Below are 27,512 nucleotides of genomic sequence, written 5' to 3' on the forward strand. Positions count from 1 at the left end.
ATTTTCCTTCTCCTCACTTTCCTGAACCGCTTCAACTGAAGTCCACAAGCACACCTTTGCTATTTTGCCAAATACCAACACTGGCTACAAGGCACACTGACCAATGGACCAATCAGCACAGCTTTGGATTTAAGTAAATGCAGAGTTAGTCATCAGAATATAAAAAGAAACCAAAGGAACAATCAGATATATAAAAAAAACACTACAATGCCATGGTCAAAAGACTACCAGAAGAAAAAAAAAGATTACACAACCAATTATACCTAATAACCTACAGGCCTTGAGAAGTTGACCTTGGTGTATAATACCTGAGGGAGTTTGTACAAATGATAACAAACTAAATAAAGTGGTCAAAATGTACACTTGTTCAATAAGTAAATTCCTAATTCCTAAATTTCCAATTCTCTGCTTCCCTACATATTGTATATATTGTATTCCAATACCTGGGCATCAGCATCTCAGAGAATCTATTCTGGGCTCAACACACTGCTGCAACCACAGAGGTAGCACACCAGTGGCACTACTTTGTTAGGAACTTGAGGATATTTCATCAAAGCCTCCTTCAAATTTCTGTAGATGTACAGTGGAGAGCATACTGAGTGATTGTGTCAAGAGCCTGGTATGCAGGCTGCAATGCACAGGATTGCAAAAGGCTGCACAGGGGTACAGACTCAGCCACGTCTATTGGGGCACAATACACCCCACTCTAGAACACAGAACATAGAATAGTACAACACAGTACAGGCCCTTCAGCCCACAATGTTGTGCCAACCCTCAAACCCTGCCTCCCATATAACGCCCCCCCCAACCTTAAATTCCTCCATATACCTGTCTAGTAGTCTCTTAAATTTTAGTAGTGTATCTGCCTCCACCACTGACTCAGGCACTGCATTCCATGCACCAACCACTCTCTGAGTAAAAAACCTTCCTCTAATATCCCCCTTGAACTTCCCACCCCTTACCTTAAAGCCATGTCCTCTTGTACTGAGCAGTGGTGCCCTGGGGAAGAGGTGCTGGCTATCCACTCTATCTATTCCTCTTAATAGTTTATATACCTCTATCATGTCTCCTCTCATCCTTCTCTCCAGAGAGTAAAGCCCTAGCTCCCTTAATCTCTGATCATAATGCATACTCTCTAAACCAGGCAGCATCCTGGTAAATCTCCTTTCCAGTGCTTCCACATCCTTCCTATAGTGAGGTGACCAGAACTGGACACAGTACTCCAAGTGTGGCCTAACCAGAGTTTTATAGAGCTGTATCATTACCTCGTGACTCTTAAACTCTATCCCTCGACTTATGAAAGCTAACACCTCATAAGCTTTCTTAACTACCCTATCTACCTGTGAGGCAACTTTCAGGGATCTGTGGACATGTACCCCCAGATCCCTCTGCTCCTCCACACTACCAAGTATCCTGCCATTTACTTTGTACTCTGCCTTGGAGTTTGTCCTTCCAAAGTGTATCACCTCACACTTCTCCAGGTTGAAGTCCATCTGCCACTTCCCAGCCCACTTCTGCATCCTATCAATGTCTCTCTGCAATCTTCGACAATCCTCTACACTATCTACAACACCACCAACCTATCAAGGACATTTTCAAGAGGCAGTGCATTATGGAAGCGGCATCTATAATTAAGCATCCTCAACATCAGAGGATCCTCATGTTGTTACTATCACTGGTGAGGAGTCACAGGAGCCTGAAGACCCACGTTCAATTATTTAGGAACAGTTTCTTCCCCTTTGCTCTCAGTTCATTTATTCTTATACCCAGTTACTCTTATATTGCACTATTTATTTCTGTAATTTATAGTAATTTTATGTCTTTGTACTATACTGGCGCCAAAGACAAATTTCATGACATGGAAGTCTGTGATAATAAATCTGATTCTCTTTCTTTTGATGAATGTTACATGGAACAAATTTTACTAAGTAACAGGGCAATTTCTAAGAAGAAAATGGGTGAGCTGAAAGAATTGCAGATAACAGTGAACATGAGAAAGTGTTGAAATAAATGCCTGAACTTTGAAAAACATCAGACTAACACTGATTAATACATCCATGTTGTACGGATGAGTTGCTCTAAGTTACTTTCACGTTTATTACAATGAAGCGAGAAATCAATGAGCAAAGTGAAATTTGGTCAAAAAAGAAGTCATGCTGTTGATTTTTACTTAAAATTTTATTGCCAAAGATTCACAGCCCCAAGAGGCTCGTTGTCTATTGCATTTGTTTTACAATTGATCCTGCTCTCTTCACTGCTATCACTCCTGCCTGAGGAGCAGGTTTACCTTTTCCCCTGGGAGCAAGTCTCCAATAGGAATATCCGGAAGCAAAGCAGGGCAAGAATCATCACACATCTCTGTCCCATCAAGGGTTATATGAGTTGTCTGAGTCAGGTTGGCATCCTGGCCTGGAAATAACATAAGTTGTTACTGTTGCTTCACAGAAACCTGATAAGGTTCATGTAAAAAGCAGCCCTTTCACATAGAAGACTCCAACCATTAAAGCAAACGTGGCTATATTTATCACAGTGTACTCAATACAGGTAAGCCCATAGCTATTTCTACTTTAGTTACCAATATACAGTTCCTTATGATACAATTTGGAAGACAAGGCTTCAAATCCTAGCAGGCACAATAACATAGTATGAAAATAATCATCTGTATTTGATACAAATATTGTACCAGATAAATATCATCAAATGCAGTGTCAAATTAATAGATGCTGATATTTGGAGGGTTAAGGGCAATTAAAATTCAGGCTTGGAATGCAAATATCTTTGTTAAGCAATAATTCACTTCAGCTTAGTGGTCATTTTCATAACTTCTCCCATCTCGGACCCTGTTTCACTCTATTTGCTGTTGGCTATCTTGCCCGTACTTCCACCCAGCATTATTCGTAAATATAATTGCTTGCCATTCTCTGCTTAACCTACACTAAGTCATATTCCATGATCATCCCAGTGTGAAACAAATTTTGCATACCAACATGCTGCAAAGTATCAGGATGTGTAATGACATTTTTAAAAATGTGAAATAAATGGCAACACACACACACACAATGCTGGTGGAACACAGCAGGCCAGACAGCATCCATAGGGAAAAGCACAGTTGACGTTTCAGGCCGAGACCCTGCGCCAGGACTGTTTGCGTGTAATAAATGGCAGTTGTTGGTCTTCCCCCAACAAAAATTTAGTTTTAAAATTCTTGTCTATGTTTTCAAGTCTTATGCCTTTGAATATCTTTCAGCCCTACAAAATTTATTTGCTTCTTCAACTCTGGCCTCTTGCATATCTCTAAATTTAATTGTACCAATGAGCTCCAGCTGCCTATGACTTACTTCATCCGCTTTAGCATAGTAAATACCAAAAGACTGTATATCATCGTCATCTTGCAAAATATCACACTCAGCTACAAAGTTATGCAATCAAAGACTCAGCTGAAAAGTACATTGTAAAGGAGCATGTAATTGGAACAGCATTCGTGGGGAGAGTTTCAAGCAATATTGACTAGAAATAACTCCACTGTCAATTCCTTGTTAAGGACATGTATCGATATTAATATTTTAGGGAATAAAAAACTCTCCACATAAATTATGATTCAACTTCAGAGTTCTTAGAACTGACAAAAACTAGAAGTAAAAGTCACAGAAGTTTGAGGAGGAATTCAACACAAAGATCTAATAAATGGGATAAAAGGAAAGACTGACCGAAAAAAGTAAAGGAAAAATTATAGCTGGCCCGAGAAAGCAAAAAAAACAAGTACTAGCCCGGCTTTCCAGAGTTAGAAAGAAAAGTAGTGATGGAGATATAAACCTAACCTTGCTTACCTGAAACTGCCACACCGGACAGGGGACGAGAATTAAAATCTCAAAATTCAAGGCAATTCAAGAGTTAAATCAGGAAGTAATTTCCCGTACAATAGACTCAGGCTAATCGAGTCAGCTGCTTAATCAGCATAATTCTTAAAGAACAAAAACCAATCAAGAAAATAGCTGAAATTCCCTTCGTTTATTTGCGACACTATGTTGTTTAATTGGGACAGGATACTGTTGCCGAACAGTTTCTAATTAGCGTCTGTTGCATCAATTACGCAGCCGTTAGTCACTACACTGTGCTTAGAGCGAACAGCTTTTAAGTAGCATCAGTTATGTGTATTTGTGTTCAAAAAACAGTGTTTTTTGTCACTGACAGTTGGAGAGATATAAGCAGTAAGACAATTCAGAACTGTTTTACTCAGTGCGGTTTCAAGCGTTCAGACTTGGAGGGCCAGAAATGGCCGGGAAAGAAAATGAAATGATTTCATGACGTCAATTACAAAGAATTAGAAGGTACTGACAATCATTTAGAATGTTAGAATGAGAATGAAGATCTGGAGGATGCAATTTTTGAAAACAATGCATGAAGGCAGTCCATTATCTGCATTAGGTGTCTGCACTGATTTTGTTCATTTACAGCCAATCAAAAGTAGATGGCAGTGTACACTGCATGAATTCCTCCATCGATAACTATTAGAACTAACACAGTTTCATAGTACATTAGTACCATTCTAATTTGTTCTGTATTTCATTTAAATATATAAAAAAGACTGAGTAACAAATTATATCATTTTAACAATTTCCATGAAACTTTGGCTAATTGGGGCAGTGACTTAATTGGACCAAAATGTACTAGTCCTGATGTGTTCCAAAGAATCAGGGTGGTGGAAGCTGGTTTCAGTTAAGCTCAAATTCAAGGTAAACACATAAGGAATTTAAATATGGGTAACAAAAGTAGGTTGTGTGGTAAAGTTGGTGCCAGGACTATTGTTTCCTTTTCCTAACACAGTTCATTGATTTGGATTTAATGCAGAGTGGTCGAATGTGCAGTTCTTTTCAAGTTAGGAAGAACAGTGGGAATCAAATGAGGTGGACAAAATAATTAATTTAATATTGAATGAAACACATCAAATTCTGAAAAAGCTGAATATTACACTTGGGCATAATGATATCACTTGACAACATTTACAAGTTATCTTGCAGCAAATCATTCTGGATGAGGCAGCCCTAATTATCTCCAAAATACTTATTTTCAAGAATAGCAAATTCAAATGCTTCACATGTTTCAGTGCAATTTTAATGGCAATGCTGTGAAAAGGCATGCCAACTTGGATCATAACTTCCATGTTTAGCAAAATACTCAAAGAGCAATTGTCCAAGTAATTCATTCACAGACAGCAAACTGTTTAAACATCATTTTTACTCTCAATGGAAGTTTTACTTTCATATAATAATCAAATCCTAATGCCAACTCAATAGTAATGAACCAGTCTTATCAAAAGTTATTAATATGCGCCACCACATGCCTGGCGAATTACAGACTGTGATGATACTACATTGCTTGATCATATGCTTAGAGACCCGTACCTGGTTTTAAACCTGCTGTGAGCTTCATATCCCTTGCAGTAGTGACTTCTTCTGACTGAACAGTAATTGCTAAGCAATACATTTCATTGGTCAATGTCGGTGGTTCATGGCGTAGCTGTACCGATAATCTTGGAACTCGAGAAATCACCCTTCAGTTACAAAAAGAAAAATTCTGAAAACAATTTTCTGGCATAAGTGAAATTTTGAGAGTACAGAGTTTGTTAGTTCTTGTCAGAAAAAAAGGCAAGGAAATTTAACAATATGATTCAAACACTGTATGCTAATTCTTCAGCCCGGGTATGTGTGGGAGGAGGTTTCTCAGAGTTATTTGACATAGGATGGGGCACACGACAAGGGGACCCTTTGTCTCCTTTAATTTTTACTATATCTATTGAACTGCTTGCACATTTAATGAGAAACTCTCCTCAGATCTCCCCTATTATAATGGGTATAACTTCACATTCGATATCACTTTATGCGGATGACATGCTAGTTTATATGGCAAATGTTCAACAAACTCTCCCCTATGTTTTAAAAACACTGGAGCAATTTGGATTTCTTTCAGGATACAAAGTTAATTCGTCAAAATCAGCACTGATGCTGATTAATATGGATAAAAGTAAGGTGTCTCCCTCTCCCCAGATTAAGGTTATAGATGAAATCCTCTACTTGGGTATTAAAGTTAATACTTCCCTATCATCTGTGGCTAAAACAAATTACTCTTTAATTTTGAAAAAAATAGAAGAAGATATTAATAGATGGAGACACCTGCCAGCATCAGTTCCAGCCCATATATCAGTCATTAAAATTAACATCTTACCCCACATTAATTTTATCAGCTCAATGCACCTCCAGCAGGATATTGGCAAAAACTGAACTCCTTACTGCTCCTTACTACGATGCTATGTTTGGAACAGTAAACGACCCAATATAAAGTGGTCAGCTCTACAATTCAAAAAGTTGGATGAGGGATTGTCATGTCCAAATTTTAAATTGTATCACAGGACATTTATATTAAAAAGTCTTAGCTATTGGATGGAGGAGGATAAAGTTTCATCACGGAAAAATATAGAACAAGAGCTAATAGCACCAATAAGGTTGAAGGACTTTCTCCTTATAGGTATGTCTACTAAAAAATGTGATTTGTATTACGGTCCAATTTTAACCCATATACTACAAGTGTTTAGAGCAGCAGAAAAATTCCTAAAATTTAGAAGTGTATGGTGCAAATCGCCTCCATTATGGAACAATAATCATTTTCTATCTGGGGGGAAACAATTCACTAACAGAACTTGGGAGGATAAAGGTATTACTACTCTTCAAGATATTAATGGGGCAGCAAGTACTATCCTTAGCTTTCAAGAACTGATATCTCGATATAATATTGATAAACACTCTCTTTTCTTCTGCTTTAGAGTAAGATCAGCTTGTAAAGCCTACAGCGCTCCCTGGGGGTCAGATTTAAAGGACCATCCCATTTTAAGTTGGATACAGAGTGCTCCAGGACAGATAGTGTCATATATCTATGATAAATTAAAACTCCCAGAAGTATTTGCCCACATCAGGAATGAAAGCCTGGGATAGGGACATATCTGAATTGGGACAAGACTTAGACTGGGATGCGATTTGGGATAATGTGGCCGATGCTTCGAAAAACCCAAATCATCGATATATACACTTGAAATTTTGTCATAGAGCATAGTAAACACCGAGAATTTGACATCAAACGGGACTGGTTCCTGACCCATATTGCTCATTTTTCCCCCACGGAACCGTTGGCTCTTTTATACATGTTCTATGGGAATGTCCAGGGGTTTTTGGTTTGTGGGGGAAGGTTATCAATACTCTTATAGAACTAACAGGGGTACAATTACCAATGGACCCCGCTGTAATCTTCGAAATGATGACTCCCACCTTTCCCTTACAGAAAAAACATGCAAAGTTTGGCTGGCAGGCCTGACTGCAGCTAAGAAGATTGTAGTCCAGCGTTGGAAACCTCCCCATGATATTTCAAATACTCACTGGCTTCGATGCTTTTTGGACATTTCTTACCTGGAACTTTCATCAGCAAGGGTAAATGATGCACGACCAAACACAATCTTAATGTGGACAAATTTGACATCTAACTTAAAAGATCTTTTGTTAAAATAGGAATGCTTTGTCTGTGTAGGCACTACTATTCAGTTGGTTGGTGGAGGGGAGAGGGATGGGAGGGAGAGAGGGGTGGAGGGGGGATGGTGATGAAGGTTGGGGGGTGGCTGGGTTAAACAGTCAAAATGTAATTGGCAATTGGTTGTATTGAATGTAATTTGTTGGTGTAATAAAAAAAGAATAATAAATAAAAGAAAAAAAGGCAAGGACAGCAGGTTTAGGGGACCTTGGTTTTCGAGAGATGGTTAAGCCCTGGTCAAGAAGAAGGAGGTTCGTAGCAGGTGCAGGCAGGACGAAGCAAATGAGGCATGTGAGTATAAGAATCACAAGAGAACATTTAAGAAGGAAATGAGTTGGGCTAAAAAAAGGCATTGGATTACTCTAACAGACAAGATTGAAGGAGTATCCAACTTCAACAAATTATATTGAGCAAAAGGATAACAAGGGACACAATTGGTCCTCTTGAAGATCAGAGTAGCCATCTATGCATGACACTAAAAAAAGGGAAAGATCTCAAATAGATTTTTTGCAGCTTTATTTACTTGGGAGACAGACACAGAATCTATAGAAGTGAGGCAAAGCCGTAGTGAGGTCATGGACCGTATACAGATTACAGAGGTACTTGCTGTCTCAACGGAAATTAGGGTGGATAAATCTCCAGGGCTTGACAAGGTGTTCCCTCAGACCCTATGGAAAACTAGTGCAGATATTGCAGGGGCCCTAGCTGAGATATTTAAAACGTCCTTAGCCACAGGTGAGGTGCCAGAGGATTGGAAGATATCTAGTTTTGTTCCGTTGTTCAAGCAAGGCTTTAAGAATAAGCTGGAAGATTATAGGCTGGTGAGTGGGAAAGTAGTGGGAAAATTATTGGAAGGTATTCTAAGGGACTGGATATATATAATTATTTGGATAGACAGGGACTGATTTAGAGTTAGTCAGCATGACTTTGTGCATAGTAGGTCACGTCTAACCAATCATACAGAGCTTTTTGAGGAAGGTACTAGGAAAGTTGATGAAGGCAAGGCAGTGAATGTTGTGTACTTGGCCTTCAGCAAGGCCTCTGACAAGGTCCCACATGGGAGGCTGGTCAAGAAGGTTAAGTCGCTTGGCATTCAAGATGAGGTAGTAAACTGGATTAAACATTAGCTTTGTGAAAGAAGCCAGAGTGGTAGTAGACAGTTGACATACTGACTGGAGTCCTGTGACTAGTGGAGTTCCACAGGGATCAGTGCTGGGTCCATTGTTGTTTGTCATCGATATCAATGATCTGGATGATAACATGGAAACTGGATCAACAAGTTTGCGGATGACACCAAGAGCGGGGGTATAGTGGACAGTGAGGAAGCCCAAAGCTTGCAACAGGATCTGAACCAGCTGAAAAAAAATGGAATGAAGAATGACAGATGGAATTTAATGCAGATATGTGGAGTTGTTGCACTTGGGTGGACAAACCCAGGGAGCAGAAGGGCACCGCAGAGTGCAGTACAACAGAGGGATCTAGGGATCTGGGAATACGGGTCTATAATTCTTTGAAAGTGGTATCTCAAGTAGTTAGGATTATAAAGAAAGCTTTTGGTACAGTGGCCTTCAAAAAATCAAAGTAACGAGTAAAAGAGTTGGTATGTTATGTTGAAGATGTACAAGACATTTGTAAGGTCTAGTTTGGAGTACTATGTGCAATTTTGGTCTCCTACCTGCAGAAAAAATGCCAATAGAATTGAAACAGTGCAGAGAAAATTTACAAGATGTTGCCAGGACTTGAGGACCGGGACTTTATTTCCCGGAGCATAGGAGAAAGAGGGGAGATTTGATGGAGGTATGCAAAATTATGAGGGATATAGATAATGCAAATGCAAGTAGGTTTTTTTCCTACTGAGGTTCGGTGAGACTAGAGCTAAAGATCATGAGCCAAGGGTGACAGGTAAAATGTTTAAGGGGAAAACAAGAGACAACATCTTCACTAACAGGGTGGTGAGAGTGTGGAACGAGCTGCCAGCAGAAGTGGGGAATGTGAGTTTGAGTTCAACATTTAAGAGAAATTTGGATCGGTGCATGGATGGGAGGGATATGAAGTCCCATGGTCTGGGTGCAGGTCGATGAAACTAAGCCGATTAATAGTTCAGCACAGACTAGGTTGGTCGAATGGCCTGTTTCTGTGCTGAAGTGTTCTGTAATTCTAATTGTTTCTTTTGGCAGAAGGGAACAATTTAAGCTACAAATACTGAATTCAAAGCAGTAGTTCAACATAGAACACAGGTCACAGGGGTCAGAAATTTACTTATAAAATACAGTGGTTAATTTCTGCAAGGGAACTTACCCAACTTAACTGTCCAAAATAACCCCTTCCCCCACCCAAACAAAATAATCAGGAAATTGAGAAAATTGACTACTGCATCACTGAACTGTACAAGTGTACAAGTTGTACTACAGAAACAATTCATGCAACTCATCATTAAAAAAATGACTATATTAAAATGTCTTAAGCTCTGATATGGATTTAGTTAAGATGCAAGAGATTTGCCAGGTAAAACTACATAACATTTTCTACACACACAGCAAATGAATTAACAAAGTACAAAAAGTTTTGCCATTCCAACATTCAAGTTAACATTACTTACGACTGGAGTGATGAAGCATTTAGTTTGATGGGCCAACTTTGAGAGTAATTCATTTGACATCACCAGCAAAATTCTGCTAACTTGACAGGGATACTTAAGCAGATTTAGGGAAACACTCTAGTGCAGCTTCATGATGAAGAAGTTTGAAATACAGGCTGATATATGCACATGTAATTTTATTTCAACCTGAATGTATTGAGGAACTGTCAAGTCAGTAAGAAAGTTAACACCTTCTTTCCTTAAACAAATTCTTTAACATCAATTCTTCATTTTAGAATTACAATGCAACAGAAAGGAAGCGACTGTAGATTAACAGAAGTGCTCTTTCACTACGACACAGTAGCTTTTGCTGTAATAAACAAGACAACCCTTTCCTATACTCACATGGTGCTTGCTTGTATTGTAATACTGTCCCAGCATACTTCATTATCCGGCAGCTTTGGTCGTCGTTTAAAGGATCGACTAGCTTGCAAGGCCTCCTGGCATGATGCAGCATCGCCCCCACCACCCCTCCAATTCAGAATCACACACCTGCCAGTATCGGTACCGAGCACAAGGTCTACAGAGGTAATCTACGGAAAACAATGGCATAACCCCCTTAAAACTTTTAAGGTAACTTTGGTATTATTTGCACCAAAAATACAAAGCAATCATGGAACTTCTGAAATAATAAAATAATTGCATTTAATATCGTAATAAGAACAATTCAAAAGCAGGTTGTGAAGATTCATCATTAACTGAAAGACACAATTTCATTTCACACAAATCATTTTTTAAAAAATCAGACGTCTTCCAAACAGCCTGCCTGAAAATTTACCTCCACTTTCTTTCCAACATCTTCGGTCCGAGCAACAAATTTGAAAATGTACTGCCTGGTTTTACCAGGAACTAAGCACATGGTGCCCTGGGATGAGGCTTCCAGAATGTCCGATGTTTGATAAGTTTCCTCGACCACACAGTATTGGTTGTACTCCTTTAAGTAAAAGAAATATAATTGTCAATAGCAAAGTAAATGGAGACTGAAATTAGATCTGACAATCACATACAAGAGATCAGGCCTGTTTTGGTTAGCTAAACAACATACCAAACCCATGATTAAGAGTTTCGCTTAGAGTGGCTCACAGTTCAAAGAATTTTTTAGGTTGGAATGTGGAATTTTCTTCCACAAAGTGTGGTTGATGTGAAGTTTAGACACAGGAGGCAGCTGATAAGGTCACATATAATAGTTAAAGTCCAGGACATCTTCGAGAGGCAGTACCTCAAGGTGGTGATATTCATCATTAAGGACCCTCACCACTTAGGACATGCTCTTTTCATGTTACTATCATCAGGGATATGGTCTACACTCAATGATCTAGGATCAGTTCCTTCCCCTCTGCCATCAGATTTCTGAACCATCTATGAACCCATAAACAATACCTTTTTTTGCACTATTTATTTTGTAAGTTATATTAATGTTATGTCTGCACTGTACTATTGTCACAAAATAACAAATTTCACGTCATACAAGACATTGATAATCAAGATGATTCTGGAACTTTCAGTTGTTGAGCATTTTCAGGTCAAATCGCACGGGGTTTCTTGCCACTCTGAATCAAAGAATGCATAAAAAGGGAGGAGTAGATGACCAAACATCATATTACTATGACTAACCATTCTACTTATGTGAGTATGCAAAGCCAACCAAACACTGGGACAGAAACCTTGCCTTTATAGCAGATAAGACTTGCTTCAGAACATATCTTACCTGGTTGTTAAAACGGACACAGAGCTTTGAAATCCGGAATGGATGAGGGCAATCAGCACGCAGATACACATGAAGTTGTACAGGGTCATCAAGATGGAAACTTGGGGCCAAGAAACGAGCTTTACATTCAACTTCATGGACAATTGGGCAGAACAAGCAAAACAACAATTTAGTTTCTGATTTTATTTTTACTTACTGAACCTATCTTTTGCTTATCAGAATCAGTTTGGTAGACATAATAAAACACAAAATAACTGCATAAAATTATCTCATATCCTTGTGTTTCTTTAAAAATAAACATGGCATAATACAAATGTCTCACATTTCAAATGGTACATCAGCACACATAAGAAATAAATTTCACATGATCACTATAGCAAATCTGAAAATAATCTTAGAAGTCAATTATATAAATGGAAAAAATAGAACGCAGAATATTCTCTAAATGAAAATATAAATCAGAAAATACAGGGAAAACGACTGAATTACCTCAGATTTAAAGCATCTGCATTTCTTTGATTTTCATTAACTAAATGTATTGGATCAGGGAAGTGACAATATGCAGAGAGGCCTGGGTGTTCTTATGCACCAGTCAATGCAAGCAAGCATGTAGATGTAGCCGACAGTAAAGGTCGCAAATGTTATGTTGGCCTTCATAGCAAGGGGATTTGCGTACAGGAGCAGGATGTCTAACTACCATGCTATAGTACCTTGGTGAGACCACCCTTGAGAACTGCATGCTGCTTTAGTTTCGTTACCCAAGAAAGATATACTTGCCATTGAGGGAGTGCAGAGTGATGCTGGAGTGGCAAAAATGTCACACGAGATTAGGTTGACAAGGTTTGTATTCACTATACTCCAGAGCTTAGAACAACAAGAAGCTACCTCACTGAAACCTAATAATTGGACTCTGATCCAGGGAAGGATGTTTCTTCTAGCTGGGGTCACAAACTCTAGAGTATAGGACAAGTGATTTTAAACTGAAATGAAAAATTTCTTCAGAAGGAGGTGAACTTGTGAAATTTGCAAACAAAGAGGGCTATAGAGGATGATAAATGTATTTGAGAAAGTTAAACATAGGCATAAAAGTAAATTGCTAATTAAACAAATTTTGTTTGAAACTTTAAAACTTACCAAATGGAACATAATCTTGCATTTCAATGGTAAACACATTACTTCCCGCTAAAGAAATACGATCTGCCCACACTTTCTGAGCAGCTTTGATGGCCTTGGGATCACAGTCGGGCTCCGGAACTGGGGTCTCATTCTATTGTCATGAAAAAATAATCATTGTAATATCATTTATTTTGTCGTTTTAAAAAGATTTTAAAAGCTGTTTTCACAAATACTTACCATCAACACTTTAATCAGGTTCTTTTCTACACGGGATTTCTGTTCATCGCTTAGTGTGGATGCTGTCTTATCAGTAAAGGGCCAATCTTAGAAAAAAGAAACTTAGCCTACAGGGACTACAGGGAAATAACAATGGCTTCTATGAGACATACTTGTTAGCAGAAGCTGAGGAAACAAATAGGAACTAAGAAGTAGCCTCCAAACTCATTAATAAAAGTTAGAAAAGAGAAACAGTTTTGCCAGAATGTTACCTATAGCTTCTGATCAGAAATCAGTTTTTGGTGATATCATAATAAACTCACTTATCTCGGTTCACACATGGCAGCCAGATTGAAAGATCAAAGGGGTTCTAGTATTCACAGAATGAATCCTAACAAAATTACCAGTTCACAATAGAAAAGGTAAAAAAAAATTGGGTAAATCCTACGACAAAAGATTCAAGTATTTCTTAATAAGTTTACTGTTTCACTCAACATGAAAAATAAAAACACAAATTTCTGCAATAAAATAAATTTCTGAGAACACAAGTCAGTTTTGGCTTAGATTATAAGATATTAAAAGTGAGCGCAAACTAGACAAAGGTTTGTGCCAGTTAGAATCTGCATTAAAAGTGAAAAGGGCCACCAACTTCATAATCCCTGAAAAGTTCAGCTGATAGTTTGGAAACCACAATGACTTGGCCATCTCTTAACTGTAGCCTACATTGTATCAGAAAGATTTAAAAGGCAAGGAAAAGTTTAAATTATGGTCGTGCTGTTAGACAAAACTGCTATGAAAAGATGGTGAACATACACATATCCTGCAACATTAAAATATTTCAATAAACACTACAACTCAAATCTGATGGTCACAAACTATCTCCTTTTTGCAACAGCAAGGATACACCTCCCAAGCAGTTCCAGAGAATAGGTGATGTAATCTTTGATTTGACCCATTAGGTAAGCACATTTAAGAGCGGTACTCAAAATGAAGGTAAGCAGCTTCCACCAGCGCTCGCTGCGATAATCACACATCACGTAATCCAACAACCTATTTGTGGTGGGGGGTGGAAAAACATTCAAAATATTGAATTATAGGAGGGAATATATGCATTATTCTATATTCTCCTATTTTATTGACAACAAAATTAAACCTAGAAGGAGGAGCCAACACATTCTGAAATGCAGAATTCAATCAGGAAGAGCAGTAACTTATTTTGTTCTGTGTTACACAATGTAAAAACAAAACAGATTATGGCATTAATCCATCTTAAAAACCAATGACCCAAGTACTTGTATTGTACTTCAATATATCATTCATAAATTAGAAAGTACAAACTGTAAATAAATGTTTGCTATTTGTGTTCTAAATAAATGCAACTTGATTTTTTTTTAAACTTTGAAACAGTGGTTATCATATTTAACATAAAACCGTAAGATATAGGAGCAGAATTAGGCCATTTGGCCCATTGAGTCTGCTCCACCATTTTTCCTCTCAGCCCCAATCACCTGCCTTGCCCCCGTATCCCTTCATGCCCTGACCAATCAGGAATCTATCAACCTCTGCTTCAAATATACATGAAGACTTGCCCTCCACAGCTGCCTGGTTGGAATTAATTCCCCAGGTTCACCACTCTCTGGCTAAAGAAATTCTTCCTCATCTCCATTTTAAAAGGACACCCCTCTATTCTGAGTCTCTGTTCCCTGGTCTCAGACTCTCCCCCATAGAAAACATCCTCTCCACATCCACTCTATCAAGGCCTTTCACCATACCATAGTCACCCCTCATTCTTCTGAATTCTAGTGAGTACAGGTCCAGAACCATCAAACGCTCTTCATATGACAAGCCGTTCAATCCTGAAATAATTTTCGTGAACCTCCTTTGAACCCTCTCCAGTTTCAAATATCCTCTCTAAGGGGTCCAAAACTGTTCCAAAAGTGAGGCCTCAGCAGTGCTTTATAAAGTCTCAACATTACATCTTTGCTTTTATATTCTAGTACTCTTGAAATGAATGCTAACATCACATTTGCCTTCCTCATCACAGGCTCAAGCTGCAAATTAACTTCTAGGGAATCCTGCACAAGAACTCCCAAGTCCCTTTGCACCTCAGTTTTTTTGTATTTTCTCTCCATTTAGAAAATAGTCTACCCTTTCATTTCTTCTACCAAAGTGCATGACCATACACTTCCCAACACCTGTATTCCATCTGCCACTTCTTTGCCCATTCTTTTAATCTAAGTCCTTCTGTAGCCTCTCTACTTCATCAAAACTATCTGCCCTTCCAACCATCTCCATATTGTCTGTAAACGCTGCAATAAAGCCATCAATTCTGTTATCCGAATCATTGACATATAGCATAAAAAGAATCGGTCCCAACACAGATGAGTCACCAGCAGCCAATCAGCCACTGCTTTATCCAACCTATAATCTTCCTGGTAATATGATTTATTTGAATTCCATTTGTTTCTAATGTTAGATTTATATCTTCCAAATATATAAACAGTCTTCTATGCATTCATAACAACATCATATGTCCAGTTTGGAAGTGTATTAAGGAGAGTATTTTTCTTTGTATGTAATTTCAATAGTCAAAAAGCAGAACAATAACTGTCATGGTATGTGTGGAAAAAGTTGGCGGAGTATCTTCCACATAGTTCTGAATGGGAATAACTTGCAAATAGATGAAATCAAAACATTTAAATACATTATATAAATAATCCAAAGAAAATAGCTAAATATAAACTGTCTAAGCAGTATATTGATGTGTGTTTTCTTATAATTCGTAATTATTTTGACAGTGCTGAGAATGGAATTAAAACAGTCTGCTTTTTGAATAAAGTTGTATCAAAATTTTGGAAATACATTTTTGACGCAAAACATCAACCATCCATTTGCTTCCATAGATGTTGGCTGACCCACTGTTTCTTGTTCCAGGTTCTAGCATCTGCAGTCTGTGTCCTTTGATATTACACATCAGGACTGAAAATACCAAGGTACATAGAACAATACTGCTACTCAACAATGCAAAAATAGTTAAAGTGACTCCAAATATTTTAAGTCTCTGTTAATAATTTACATTTTAAATAGATAAAAGATACTCACTTCAATGCTTTGCTGTAATCCTTTGCATAATAATACTCTTCACCCATTTGAACCACTAAACAAAAGAAAGCATAGCAACAGAAAATGTTTAGAGAAGGACAAGTGCTCCTATTAAAAAGTATTCAAAAACACAAACATAATCAAGCTCTGACCATTAGAACAGTACAGGTGTCCCCCGCTTTTCGAACGTTCGCCTTACGAAACCTCACTGTTATGAAAGACCTACATTAGTATCCTGTTTTCGCTTTTGGAAGGTGTTTTCACTGTTACGGAAAAAAATCAGCGCACGATAAAAGGCAGCACGCCGCTCGCCCCAAGCAGCCGCTCTCCCCAGATTTGGAACTGCATTCTCGCCGGCATTGCTTAAACACGTGCCTGTGAGCAGCCGTTTGCAAGATGAGTTCTAAGGTATTGGAAAAGCCTGAAAAAGCTCGTAAGGGTATTACACTTAGCGTAAAACTAGACATAATTAAGCGTTTTGATCGTGGTGAATGAAGTAAGGACTAAGTGAGTTTGGCTTGTGGAAGTTGACGAACATGATGTTGAAGAGGTTTGGCATCCCATGACCAAGAACTGATAGATGAAGAGCTGATGCAACTGGAAGAGGAAAGGATAACAACCGAAACCGAATGCAGTAGCAAACAGACCGAAAGTGACTGCGTGAGATTTTCACTGCAATGATAAAGTACGACTTTAATTTTGAAAGGGTACGTAGGTTTAGGGGATATTTGCAGGATGGTTTGAATCCTTCCTTATAAAGAACTGTATGATAGAAAAATGCGCGAGGCTCAGCAGTCAAGCAAGCCTTCCGCATCAACTACAGCAGACGACGAACCTCGACCTTTGACATCGAGGCAGGCAGTCATAGGAGAAGATGAGCTGCCTGCTCTAATGGAAACGGACGACAAGATGACACCCCAGTGTCCAACCACCCTGCGATTCACAGAGAATGTAGCAGTAGCCGGGAGGCACACAGCACATCTTTAAGAAAAAAGCCGAAACAAACGTGCTAATTAATTAGGTGCCGCCCGACACGTAATTAATTAGCATGTTTATTTCGGCTTTCTTCTTAAAGGTCTGCTGGATGCCTCCCGGCTACCACTGCACCCTTGCATGCTTCGCGGTTCAGTATCTGTCGGCAGCCTGGGGGATGGGGGCCACTGCACCACCCAACCTGCAACGACTCAGTCTAACACACCATCATCAGTGTGCTCGGCGCTGAACCAATTCCGGTAAGTGATACCACACTGTACGTACATTATTTCTACTTTATATAGGCTGTGTATTTTTATGTGTTATTTGGTATGATTTGGCAGCTTCATAGCTTAAAGGTTACTGGAGAGTGCTTGCACCGTGTTTTTGCCAACAGTGCTTGCGTGAGATTTTCTGCCGACGGCACTTGTGTGAGATTTTCGCTACGGAGAACAGTTCGGTAATGATTGTGGAAAAGTATTCCTACTTTATATAGGCTGTGTATTTATCATATCATTCCTGCTTTTACTATATGTTACTGATATTTTAGGTTTTATGTGTTGTTTGGCATGATTTGGTAGGTTATTTTTGGGTCTGCGAACGCTCACAATTTTTTCCCATATAAATAAATGGTAATTGCTTCTTCGCTTGACAACATTTCGGCTTACGAACCGTTTCATAGAAACGCTCTACCTTCGGATGGCGGGGGAAACCAGTATTAATCTTAAAGTCATTACTTACTCAGATGGCTCTTCATTCGAGGGCATTTATATTTCTTGAACTGAGCCACTGCATTACTCAAGAGTGTAATTATCAGTTCCTGCAAAATGATAATACTCTCACAGTAAAGTGCTGATCTCAATTACAGGAGATTAAAATGTTAGTCAAAAAACATTGCTCATTGCGGTTACATTAGTGTACAGGTGTTCTTACTGGGTGGTCAACATCACGCTCTTTGAGCTGAAGTGCCAAAATGCCAACTTTCTCTTTTTCAGGGTCTGGTGGTTCAATACCTGAAAAAGAAAGTTTGTAATCCATTAAGTATGAACAAAAATCAACAAAATTGGAAACAAATTTTGAAGACAAACTGTGGAGTGGCCAATGGTTAACAATTTCACAAACAGCAAAAACTGAGCTTCAGTTATTACAGCAATTCAATTAAAACCGGTTGTTACCATTGTTGCCATGGGGACGGAATGTTTTCTTTTAAGGAATCTTTGGAGAGTTTCATACTCATTATTACCTTATGAATTCTACAGATAAAATGCACTTACTTAACCAACTATTATCAACGTAGAAGAAAAGTTAAATTGGACATGATCACCTGACTTTATATCCATTACATACTTTGAGCAAATTATACTCAGCGAATGGAATTCATGCCCTGCGACAAGATAACTTTTGTTTACAACACAAGCAAAAACTTCCAACTTGCTGAATTATTCCTATTGTTCCTTACTTTGATGACTTTGCCGCCAGGGTCTTTGCCCAAAAAAGTCCATTACTCCAGAAGTGGTCTCCAGTGGGTCAGGACTAGGATAGGTGACAGATGACTATGAAGAACAGAAATTAATGGAAGGTTAAATGCAGAAACTATCCAGGGAAGACATACTAACCCGAAGAAATTAATATTGTCAGACAAAGGTCAACATAACTCATCAAGGTGGATCAAAATGAAACTCCTGGCATACACAAAAGGCCTATGTTGAGAGAACAATTTATGGACCCTAGGCTGAAGATCCCACTTATGTAGAATAATGCACTATGCTTCGATTCCACTTAAATCATAAAAAACATTAATTGAAGCATTGTTCCAAAGAGGAATTATCTCATTAGTATTTGTCCATAACAGATTCCCTCAAAACCGAAAGGAAATCTTACAAACTAGTTAAACAAAGATTCTTAAACACAAGGAATTCTGCAGATGCTGGAAATTCAAGCAACACACATCAAATTTGCTGGTGAATGCAGCAGGCCAGGCAGCATCTCTAGGAAGAGGTACAGTCGATGTTTCGGGCTGAGACCCTTCGTCAGGACTAACTGAAGGAAGAGCTAGTAAGAGATTTGAAAGTGGGAGGGGGAGGGGGAGATCCAAAATGATAGAAGACAGGAGGGGGATGGATGGAGCCAAGAGCTGGACAGGTGATTGGCAAAAGGATATGAGAGGATCATGGGACAGGAGGCCCAGGGAGAAGGAAAAGCGGGGGGGGGGGAACCCAGAGGATGGGCAAGGGGTATAGCCAGAGGGACAGAGGGAGAAAAGGGAGAGAGAGAGAAAGAATGTGTGTATATAAATAAATAACGGATGGGGTACGAGGTGGAGGTGGGGCATTACCAGAAGTTAGAGAAGTCAATGTTCATGCCATCAGGTTGGAGGCTACCCAGACGGAATATAAGTTGTTGTTCCTCCAACCTGAGGGTGGCTTCAGCTTTACAGTAGAGGAGGCCGTGGATAAACAAAGATTTTTCGCATGATTTAGTTTGTGCTAGTGACCAAGTTCAGATTAATAAAACAAAACAGAGTGCTAAGTAACTACATCAATTCATCCTTTGGAAACATTACATACATCATGTTTGCACAGTTGGTTCGCCAATTGTTTACGTTCTTGAGCATAATACGCTGCCTGTTGGTAGTAAAATCCCGGGTTCTGGGTTTGAATTGCTGTAAGACCAAGTTTAATGGCTTCATCAAACAAATCCCCAAATGCCTGAAATCTTAATAAAGGAAACAACACAAATAACTTATTAGAAATATTGCTTCAATCGTCATTAAGAGAAACAATAAGCAGTATCTAGAAATCACAAGTGCAAAGAATAAACCCAAGAAAGTCTAAAGACACTGGAAATCCAAAGCAAGACATACAAAATGCTGGAGGAATTCAGCATGTCAGGCAGTATCTATGAAAATGAATAAACGGTCAACATTTTGGGCCAAGACCCTTCTTCAGAACTGGAAAGGAAGTGGGAAGATGGTAGCATGCATTTTGGGGGGAGGAGGAGGAGGATAGCAGAAGATGATAGGTGAAGCCAAGTGGGTAGGAAAGATAAAGGACTGGAGAGGAAGGAATCTGTTAGGAGAGAAGAGTAGACCACAGTCGATAGGGAAACAGAAGGGATCCAAATGGGAAGATGATAGACAGGTGAGAACACGTAAGAGGCCAGAGAGGGGAATTGAAGAAGAGCATAGGGGAAGGGATTTTTTTTAAACCGGAAGGAGAAATTGATATTCATGCCATCAAATTGGAGGCTACTCAGGCGGAATATAAGGTGCTACTCCTCGACCCTGATGGTGACCTCATCTTGGCACAAGAGAAGGCCATGGACTGACATGTCAGAACTGAAATGGGAATCTGAATTAAATTTTTTTGCCATTGGAAAGTTCCACTTTTGGTGGATGGCACAGAGGTGTAAAGAAATAAGGTTTTCATGTTCCACGGATCATAATTTCTGTACATAATAGGCTATATTATAATAAAATAATAAAGAAAGAATACAATTAAGAGTTGAAAAAAATCAGTAGGATCATACTGTTTAGACATCCAAGCAGTGTGTTCAAATGCCAATTCTGCACTTCCTATCTTCTTTTTACACAAATCCACATGTTTACGAAACTGGGCAATGGCATCCAACGGAGCATTGTGCTGGAAGCATAAGCGACAGATCTGGAGAGAGAACCAAACAGGATGTGAAAGTTGCCTCCTTTATTCAATTTCAAGATATTTATGTCACTAACACCAGCTAGCAACTGCTTGACCCCTATAAATGAGCTTTTATTTCAGACTGTTGAAGCACCCACACATCTCATCATACATCCAGATGTTAATCTGGACCCATGTGAAAACAATAAAAAAAAGGTGTTATTGTGATTTGGACAGATTCATGACAGATTCACTATGCAGGTAAATGTGTGGTTATCTAGTTCGGTGGCAGAATCCAGAAAGCAGATTACTGAATGGAGATATTTTAAGAAAGGGCAAGGTGCAATTACACCTGGGTGTCTTTGTACAACAGTCAGTGATAGGAAACATCCAGGCCTTCATGGTGAAAGCACTTGACTGCAGTAATATCTTACTGCAATTGTACAGGGTTTTGGTCAGACCACGCCTCAAACTACTTTGTGCAGTTTTGGTCTCCTTTTCCAAGGAAAGATGTTTTGATTGGAGGGAGTGCAGCCAATGTTCACCAGAACAATTATGGGATTGCACGGTGTGATGTATGATAAGAAATGTAGTTGTGTTGATAGTCAACAAGGAAATGTTATTACCTATCCACACTGACTGTGGTCTTCCAATGAGAAGTCAAGGATCCAGTTGCAGTGCGAGGCACAGGGCCCCAGGCTACAAAACCTGGTTATTAGTACTGGGAGAATGATGGTGTTGAATGCTGAGCTGTAATAGATAAACTATAGTCTGGTGTACCTCTTTGCTTCAAAGGAGAGTGAGATAGCCAGTGAGACTGCATCTGCTGTAGACCTGTTGCAGCGGTAGGTGAATTGTAGTGGGTGCAGGTCCTTGCTCTGGCCGAAGCTAATTCTGGCTCTTGAAATACTTCATGACAGTGTATGAGTGCTACTGGCAATAGTCACTGAGTCAGCTCATTCTGCTCCTCTTGGGCACTGGTATGATTGATGCCCTGCTGAAACAGGTGGGAACCTCAGACCGCAGCAGAATGGTTGAAGATGTCCTTGAGTACTCCAGCCATTTGGTCTACACAGATTTGCAGCACCCAGTCACGTACACTGTCAGGGAGTAATGCCTCGTGAGGGTTCATCCTCGTCAAAGATTTGTGGACTTCAGCTTATGAGACAAAAATCACAGGGTCACCAGATGCTGAGGGAGTTTGTGCATTCTCCCTGTCAAAGCATGCATAAAACGCACTGAACTCATCAGTGAATTAAGTACTTCACTGCCAGATGTTCCAGATCAGGGGAAAACCGCCATGTCTGTGCACCACAAACAGATAATCATCACCAAGCACCATCGCCTCTGTCGTTACCATATGCCACTGTCCAGTCCATACTGTGGATGGTTAATCCTTTGGACTGGAGAGCTGTCTCCACAGTGCTGGAACAGAGCCATATCTCTGCAAAGTAGACTACCCGATGACCCTCTGGTACTGCAGTCTTGCTCTGGGGTCTTCAGTTTTATTTTACGCTAGCCAGGAGGACAGTTGATTGAATGCAAGGTTGTTCTCAGTGGTGGGGAAGTCCCAGATCAGATCTTATAGATTCAGGGCATGCAATTCTGAACTGAGATAGCAGAAATTCTTTAATTCAATATCTGATGAACTTGTGGAAATCTCTACCAATGAAGACAATTGAGGTTAAATCGTTAAAATTGAAGGAGTTAGACATAGTTCTTATGAATAAAGATCAAAAAGGCATAGAAAGCAGAAATGGGGCAGTGAATAGCCTAGTCCCATTCTCTCTGCTTTTCTGTTTCCTACTTTCTCTGAGAGATTCTGTAAAGCCTGCCAAATACTTTTGGAGTTTTCAGTTTCCCTGCCACAGCAGTTTTTCCACTTCTCAGCCAATCGCAGTTTCATCACTGATGCCAGTATGTGAAATTGTAGCAAACCCTAAGGATCTATAGGTCATCAGACATTTCTCTGCTTTTGTTATGGTGTTTCATTAATATCTTCACAATTATGAAGCTGTTTTGCTCTGAAAAACAGTTTTTTAGCTAGATTGAAAGTACCTCTAGTACATTCAACTCTCACAATGCTCAAACTTGGTAATAAGCAAGCAAAATAATATTTTAAGTTGTATAATCACCTTATAGTTGATGAATCCAGCCATAGTCTTGATTTCAAGCATGTTGTTCTCATGGGCTCTAAGTTCATGTACGAGGTTGTATGCTGTTCTATAGTTTCTGAAATTAATATGTAAACAGTCCCTTAAACTGCAATATTAACATTAAGCATGTTTTTTTTTGTTAGACAGCAACATTATATCATACCCAACCATTCACTTATAAAATGCAGGCATTATCACCCATGGGTTGTGAGAGAAGTTGTGGAGAGATATTGCAGAAAATTCTCAAAATGACAACTGAAAAAGCAGGAAATTCAATCGTATATCCATATCCTGGTCTGTGAATGAAGAGATGAACTTTTATTTTCCTGATCTGATGAGTACTTTTGTTTTTATGTATACATGTTGAGTAGAGCTTGGAAATTTCACCTCAGTTTTCGCACATCACAAAAGTGAAAATACAATTGAGATTAAAGCTGAGACAACGTAGTCCAGGTCTGAAGTAACTAAAAGAAAATTCAATAAATGAATGGTATACTCATGAGCTACAAATTTGCTCTAGGGTTAATTTGTGTTCTCTTAGAATTTTGAATAAATGCTATATGACAATGGAAGAAATGCAAAGTACAGTGGATTGTGGTTCATTGGAACACATTGGGACCAATACACTTTGGTCCAATTAAGTTTCTGCCCCAATTAGCTGAAGTGTAATGGAAATAGTAAAAAGGTATAAAAAGACAAAATGATTGACAAATTATTTAACTAAAATACAGAACAAATTAGAACACTACCAATAATACTAAAGCACCTATAAAACTGTGTTTTAGTTATCAGAGGAATTCATCCAGTGTACGTAATGAACAAAATCAGCGCAGAAACCCAGTGTAGATAGAGTACTGCCTTCATACAATGCTATTGACAACTGCATTCTCCAAATCTTTATTTGCATTGTAACATTTAAAGTTATTCTTGATACCTTCAAATTCTTCGCAGTTCCTACTTGCTAAAGTATTAAAATCGTTCTATTTTGATTCCCAGCCATTTCTGGCATCTCTAAGCCTGCATGCTTTAAACCGCAGTGAGCAAAACAGCAGTGAATTGTCTTACTGTTTATTTCTCAGCAACTATCGGTGACAAAAATCACTGCTTTTTGAACACAAGCACACAGAGCTGACGCTATTTAAAATCTTTGCTCAAAGCATGGCATAACGTCTAATGGAAACACAAGTGTGCACAACTAGCGCAAGTCAGAAACTTTTCAGCAAAAGTCTCTTGTCCCAATTAAGTGGCAGTGTGTCCCAAATAAACGGAGAGAATCTTGGCTATTTTCTCAGTTAGTATTTGTTCTTTTAAGAGTTGTCCCAAATAAGCGCTGCCCCAATTGACTGATAGACCAACTAACCAAACTTTACTGTGTATTATCATATTTCCCCTTGCACTGAAAACTTGAGGAATTGTCCAAGTTTGGTTACAATACTGTTCCAAGCTTGGGCATAATACTGTCCCTTTACATTCATTTAGCTTGTTAATAAGTATGCATGTGTATGGTCATCAACACAAAAAGTTTTAACTTGAGATCTTCCAGCAGACCAAAATCATTCTACTGGGATTGAGTTCAAGAGCCATGAGGTAATGTTATGGCTATATAAGACCTTGGTTAGACCCCACTTGGAATACTGTGTTCAGTTCTGGTCACCTCACTACAGGAAGAATGTGGATACTATAGAGGGAGTGCAGAGGAGATCTACAAGGATGTTGCCTGGATTGGAGGGCGTACCTTATGAGAATAGGTTGAGTGTACTTGGCCTTTTCTCCTTGGAGCAATGGAGGATGAGAGGTGACCTAATAGAGCTGCATAAGATGATGAGGGGCATTGATGTGTGGACAGCCAGAGGTTTTTTCCCAGGGCTGAAATGGCTAACACAAAGGAGCATAGTTTTAAGCTGCTTCAAAATAGGTATCAAGGGGATGTCGGGGTAAGTTTTTCACACAGAAAGTGGTGGGTGCATGGAATGCACTGCCGGCAGCGGTGGTGGAAGCGGATACAATGGGGTCTTTTAAGAGCCTCTTAGATAGGTACATGGAGCTTAGAAAAATAGTGGGCAATGTGCTAGGGAAATTCCAGGCAGTTTCTAGAGTAGGTTACATGGTTGGCACAACATTGTGGGCCGAAGGGCCTGCAATGTGCTGTAAATTTCTATGTTCAGACCAACAATTTAAAAGTCATTAGAATTTAGAAAAATGAGAAATCATTTCCCTTCAGTCAGTTTGCTGATGAAATCATTTGTTATACAACTGAATACAAAGAAACTACTTTCAGTATTACATGTCACAGATGTTAAGGATGAGAAAAAAAATTAAGAGTCTTACTTCAATGCATTTTGTGTATCTTGCTTTAATTCACTGAAGAAAGCTGTTTTAAACTGATGCCTCACAAATAACAGCTATCAAAAAACAAATATGATAAACTGGTTAACTTTTAGATCAAAATGATTAAACTTTATAGTATCTAAATACACAAAATTAATATATTAAACATTTTGAGGAGTTTTTAAATGAGTTATGTTCAAGTACAATGCTTCGTAATCAACATCATTACAACAGCAATAACTATTAAATCACTTATTGCACAGCAATAGGTTATGATGTTGCTAATATGCTACAATTTGCCAAATTTGCTATTTTAAAAAGATAATTTGGCCAGCAACAGATTTTTTTAAGCAAACAATTGTCCTCTAAACTTTGTTATAACAACAGTGGATACTGGTTAATTGAAACACATCGGGACCAGTACGTTTTGGCCCAATTAAGCAGCTGCCCCAATTAGCCAAAGTTTCATGGAAATAGTTAAAAAGGTATAAAAAAGGCAACCTATCATTTAACTGAGTAACAAATTATGTAATTATGTGAAATACAGAACAAATTAGAATACTACTACAATACTGTGTAACTGTGTATTAGTTCTAATAGTTATCAACATAGGAATTCATGCAGTGTACACTGCCATGTTCTTTTGATTGACTGTAACTGAAAAAAATCAGTGCAGACACCTAGTGAAGATTATGGACTACCTTCATACTATGCTTTCAATGATTGCATCCTCCAAATCTTCCTTTTCATTGTAACATTCACAATGATTGTTGATACCTTCAAATTCTTCATAGCTCCTGACTTGAAGTAGTGAAATTGTTTCATTTTCTCTCCTGGCTGTTTCTGGCATCTCTAAGACTGAATGCTTGAAACCACAGTGAGCAAAAGAGGGTGCTGTCCAAGTCGCATGCCATCTTGGACAATGTCTCCCATCCACTACATAATGTACTGGGTGGGCACAGGAGTACATTCAGCCAGAGACTCATTCCACCGAGATGCAACACACTGCGTCATAGGAAGTCATTCCTGCCTGTGGCCATCAAACTTTACAACTCCTCCCTTGGGGGGTCAGACACCTTGAGCCAATAGGCTGGTCCTGGACTTATTTCCTGGCATAATTTACATATACTATTTAACTATTTATGGTTTTATTACTATTTATTATTTATGGTGCAACTGTAATGAAAACCAATTTCCCCTGGGATCAATAAGGTATGACTATGACTATGAAAACAGTACTGAATTGTCTTATTTCTTGCCAACTAACAGTAAGTGACAAAAATCACTGCTTTTTGAATTAAAACACAGGAAACTGACATTATTTAAAAATTATCCATTCTATGCACAGTGTAGTATCTAATAGGCATTAGGTGCAGGAGTAGGCCATTCAGCCCTTCGAGCCAGCACCACCATTCACTGTGATCATGGCTGATCATCCACAATCAGTACTCCATTCCTGCCTTCTCCCCACATCCCTTGACTCCACTATCTTTAAGAGCTCTACCTCTTTCTTGAAAGCATCCAGAGAATTGGCCTCCACTGCCTACTGAGGCAGAGCATTCCATAGATCCACAACTCTCTGGGTGAAAAAGTTTTTCCTCAACTGCGTTCTAAATGGTCTACCTCTGTGGCCTCTGGTTCTGGACTCCCCCAACACCAGGAACATATTTCCTGCCTCTAGCGTGTCCAATCCCTTAATAATCTTATATGTTTCAATCAGATCCCCTCTCATCCTTCTAAATTCCAGGCCACACAGTGACTGACTGACGCTAGTTAGAAACTGTTCGACAACAGTGCCCAGCCCCAATTAGCTGCATAGAGTCCCAAATAGACAAAGGGAACCCTAGTTATTTTTCTCAATTAGTTTTTGTTCTTTAAGAGTTGTCTGAAGTAAGTGGCTCCCTCGATTAGCCGATGGCACAATTAATACCCATGGTATTTGAATTCATGCAAGAAATCTTTAATCACTAGCCTCAAAAAAAAGGCATGCTTAGTAACAGGCTCAGCTCAGCCATTCACTATATAGAAAGTAAATTGAGTCAGCAAACAATCCCCAGATATGTTAA

General features: G+C 39.0%; 1 protein-coding gene across 1 annotated transcript in view; it reads right to left on the bottom strand.

Moving 5' to 3' along the window:
- The window catches only part of trappc11 (trafficking protein particle complex subunit 11), a 69,150-nt gene that overhangs the window by 16,696 nt on the left and 24,942 nt on the right, over positions 1–27,512 (bottom strand). The window contains exons 7-22 of the mRNA XM_063049424.1: positions 25,447–25,520; positions 23,098–23,194; positions 20,853–20,986; positions 19,892–20,039; positions 18,784–18,877; positions 18,258–18,337; positions 18,066–18,144; positions 16,353–16,407; positions 14,155–14,300; positions 13,272–13,333; positions 13,053–13,185; positions 11,919–12,049; positions 10,989–11,144; positions 10,556–10,743; positions 5,403–5,551; positions 2,288–2,409 (exon numbers count right to left, since the gene is read on the bottom strand). Of these exons, the coding sequence (XP_062905494.1) occupies positions 2,288–2,409; positions 5,403–5,551; positions 10,556–10,743; positions 10,989–11,144; positions 11,919–12,049; positions 13,053–13,185; positions 13,272–13,333; positions 14,155–14,300; positions 16,353–16,407; positions 18,066–18,144; positions 18,258–18,337; positions 18,784–18,877; positions 19,892–20,039; positions 20,853–20,986; positions 23,098–23,194; positions 25,447–25,520 (1,848 nt within the window). The remainder of the gene's footprint in view (positions 1–2,287; positions 2,410–5,402; positions 5,552–10,555; positions 10,744–10,988; positions 11,145–11,918; positions 12,050–13,052; positions 13,186–13,271; positions 13,334–14,154; positions 14,301–16,352; positions 16,408–18,065; positions 18,145–18,257; positions 18,338–18,783; positions 18,878–19,891; positions 20,040–20,852; positions 20,987–23,097; positions 23,195–25,446; positions 25,521–27,512) is intronic.

Source organism: Mobula hypostoma, chromosome 5, assembly GCF_963921235.1.
Source record: "Mobula hypostoma chromosome 5, sMobHyp1.1, whole genome shotgun sequence".
Taxonomy (NCBI): Eukaryota; Metazoa; Chordata; class Chondrichthyes; order Myliobatiformes; family Myliobatidae; genus Mobula; species Mobula hypostoma.